This window comes from Trichosurus vulpecula, chromosome 2 (assembly GCF_011100635.1).
Source record: "Trichosurus vulpecula isolate mTriVul1 chromosome 2, mTriVul1.pri, whole genome shotgun sequence".
Lineage (NCBI taxonomy): Eukaryota > Metazoa > Chordata > Mammalia > Diprotodontia > Phalangeridae > Trichosurus > Trichosurus vulpecula.
In genome coordinates this window covers 80,109,968-80,113,527 of record NC_050574.1, presented here as the reverse complement: position 1 = coordinate 80,113,527, position 3,560 = coordinate 80,109,968, and the positions used below count along the sequence as shown (strand labels likewise).

General features: G+C 44.3%; 1 protein-coding gene across 1 annotated transcript; it reads right to left on the bottom strand.

Annotated features, from left to right (window-relative positions):
• Nucleotides 1–2,097: 2,097 nt before the first annotated feature.
• Nucleotides 2,098–2,469, bottom strand: LOC118838519 (60S ribosomal protein L37a). Its single transcript, XM_036745837.1, has one exon. It carries the CDS (start codon nt 2,440–2,442, stop codon nt 2,164–2,166), a length of 279 nt encoding a protein of 92 aa, XP_036601732.1. The 5' UTR covers nt 2,443–2,469; the 3' UTR covers nt 2,098–2,163.
• Nucleotides 2,470–3,560: the final 1,091 nt, after the last annotated feature.

Genomic DNA, 3,560 nt, shown 5'->3' with positions numbered 1-3,560 from the left:
TCGTCCACCTGTCACCCAGCTCTCCCCTGTGGCTCCAAGAAGCTATAGCGTGTGTAAGGGCCACACCCCAGTAAACTGTCTCAGCAAGCAGGCTAAACCAGATTGAGGGTAACTGACAGGCCTCAAACTCCTTGGTGAGTTACACAGATGTCCACCCCCAGACATGTGGAGACTTTCCCTGGCACTTTGGGCAGATGAGAACAATTTATTTCAACAGCCAAGAGGACGGCTGAGGCAGGCACTGTGGAGCATGTAGAGCTTGGTCAGATATCAAAGGCGCCAAGGCCATCCATTGCATCCCCAGCCATCACTGGCCATCTTTACTTTTGTCCTGCCACCAGACTTAAATGACTGGAAGAGAGAGTGAGGCTGATGACTTCATGCAACTCTGCCTCACTTAAATCCAATTCAGGAGCAAGCCGAAGCATCACCCCAGGCTGTCACTGGTCCTCTATAAAAACAAAGGACAAACGTCATCCGCACAAGCTTCATTCTCTGCCCAGCTGGAGGCCGTGTGTGTGTGTGTGTGTGTGTGTGTGTGTGTGTGTACGCGCAAATATATAAATGTGTGCATATATTGGTACGCATATATACATACATACACACATATATGTCTTTGTACCTCCAGTGCTTAGCACAGTAACTGGCACATAGTAGGTGATTAATAGGTGCTTCTTGACTGACCCTTCCCCCCAAAAGGGAGCTGTCCTAGGCCCAGAGATTTGTGTCCTCCTGGTTTCTGAGAGATACTAAGCTGAAACACCTTGGCCCCTCCTGGGGCTCTCGCTTAGAGACTGGTGGAGAGAGGTCGCAATGGCTTTCATTGCAGTAGCAGAGGCCTCAGCAGCGTTGTCAATTCAACAAATATTTATAAAGCATCTTTTTTATGTTTGTTTGGTTGCTTTGCCTAAGTCATCTCATTTGAACCTCATCACCGCTGTGCAGAAGCCAGAACTAAATCTGAGTTTAGATGACTAGCAAATAAATCCTGAGCAGCTGCCTGAGGCACTGGGGTTAAGTCATTTATTCTGTGGCTTTTACAATCACAGTTTTGTTGTTCTTGTTTAGCCATTTTTCAGTCCTGTCCAACTCTCTGAAAGCCCATTTGGGGTTTTCTTGTCAAAGATACTACAGTGGTTTGCCCTTTCTTTCTTTAGTTCATTTTACAGATGAGGAAACTGAGGCAAACACGGTTAAGTAGCTCACCCAGTTTACCATAACTAGTTAGTGTACACAGTCAAATTTGAACTTAGGAAGATGAGTTTTCCTGACTCTTGACTACAGGCCCTGTGTTCTATCCACTGTGCCTGGATAGAATAAATGTCAGAGACAGGATTTGAATCCATGTCTTCCAAGTGCAGCCCTTGATCTACAGTTCTACATTGTCTCTTAAATTTAGATGTGGTGAAGCTGAGAGGGATAGTTAATATCTTAGATAACAAAATCAGGGTCTAAAAAACTTTTGACAGGCTGGAATAATGACCCAAATATCTAATAAAATAGAATAAAAATAAGTGTGTGGGATGAAAGACCCTCACCAATTAAAAAGTTAATTTATAATAAGGAGCCATCTCAGGGTGGGAACAGAAATAAATTTTATTCAATTCTCATGAGAACAGGCTGTCCTCTGCCAGAACAGATCTAGCAAGGGAGGTGCTTTACAAAAGGCAAAGCACCAATAATTATACCTAACACAAGAGAATTCCCACCCACCTCTGACCCTTCTCACCATTGGCTGGGAGGTGGGCTTACAATCTGAACACGAAAGCTAGACAAAGAACCAGGAAATCAAGGCACAGAAACTCCAATTCCCATTCCTTTAGTTAATGATTACAAGTGAGGTAACATCTATAAATCTAAAGGAGGAGAACAGGATAAGGGGAGGGAGAGACCCTCTCCATTCTTCTACAGTACTTTTACAGTATAGGAAAGCAGGTCACAGTGACGCTATTCTTACTGAGCAAATCTTTAAACCAGAACCAGAAGAAAGGACAAAAAGTTTTAGGGTAAACTTTCCCAGAGGCTGAGACATCAGACCCTCATGGCCTCAGAATTTTTCCACTTGCCTATTTCCCTATTTCTTGATTTTTTTTTTTATTTTTATTCCATAAATTAACCCATTTATTGTTGGACTATGGGCTACAGGTATTTGATAAGAAGATTTTACTGGTCTTTCAATTCCTTCAGTCTTCTGATGGCAGATTTGACTGTGACTGCAGAGGTGGTATTGTAGGTCCATGCACCACCAGCTACAGTTTTCATACAGGATCCACAATGCCAGATACCCACGGCCCGTCTCTTCATTTTGGTCTTGCCACAGAAGGAGCAGGTATACTTGGCATGCTGGCTAATTTCAATTTTCTTCACCATTTTTCTGAGGGATGCACCATAACGTGTTCCATATTTACCAACAATTCCAACCTTCTTGGTGCGTTTAGCCATGTTACCAGTCGCGGGGCTGGAGCTCGGAGAGGCCTATTTCTTGATTTTTAAACATTTCTTGTGTGTGTATGTGTGTGTGTGTGTGTGTGTGTGTGTGTGTGTGTGTGTGTGTAAGTATATATATAGTGTGTGTGATGAGGGTTTGGGGTGAGAGGTGCTCGACACCCCAAAGTACAGAAACACTGGGTGCTGCCGAAAGAATTCGACTCAAGCCTTCTCAGCCAAGGGAAAAGAAAGTTTATTAAGAGTTAGCCACATAGGCCTGCCCCCAGAGATCCCATCTCTTGCGACGCCTGTAAGGAAAGCGGGCCAGACCAATCTGAGCTAGATTGGATCTGACCACCTTCATGGAGGCAAGATGGAGATTATATACACAAAGGTTGTGGGAGGGATTGAGGGGTGGTCTGGGGTGGCCAGAGGAGGGGTCTAGGGAAGGACTTAAGGAGGAGTCTAAGGAGGAGCCTGAAAGGACTGGGATCAGGTCAGACTCCCGGGTGGGGGAAATAGCTGAAGGCTATATGGAAATGACAACCCATAAAGGGCTGGGGTAGCAGAGCTAGGGTATAGATATTTTGATCAGGTTTAAGGATGGGAAATAGGATTAAGGGCGGGAGGTCATTGGGAAGACAAGATTAAGGGTGGGAAACAGCTGGACAATAGAGGACTGGGCAAGGTAGGCATTTGGGCTTAATGGTTATAGCCTCAGGCCAAGGCCAGGTAGAGTGGGAAGATTCAAGGAGAGTTCAAGGGTTCAAGGGGTTCCCAGAGACTATGCCCTCATCATGTGTGTGTGCGTATGTAAGTACACACACACACACACACACACACATACATACGTTCCCTGTGAAGTCTTCACATTTTATTTGCCTCACACATAAGTTATGAACCCTACATTTTGGGTAAAAAAAATCAACTTTACAAGTAAAGGATTGGAGAGGGATTCCTATGCAAAGAACATGGGCTTTTTATTGGATTTGAAGCTGGATATGAGCCAATAATACAACATGGCAATCAAAAACCCAATTAAGCCTACTGGGAGGAATAAACTAGGATCAGTCTTTTATCTGGGAACTCCCCACTCTGAAGTAGATCACACCCTTTTCCTGACTTAATAGCTA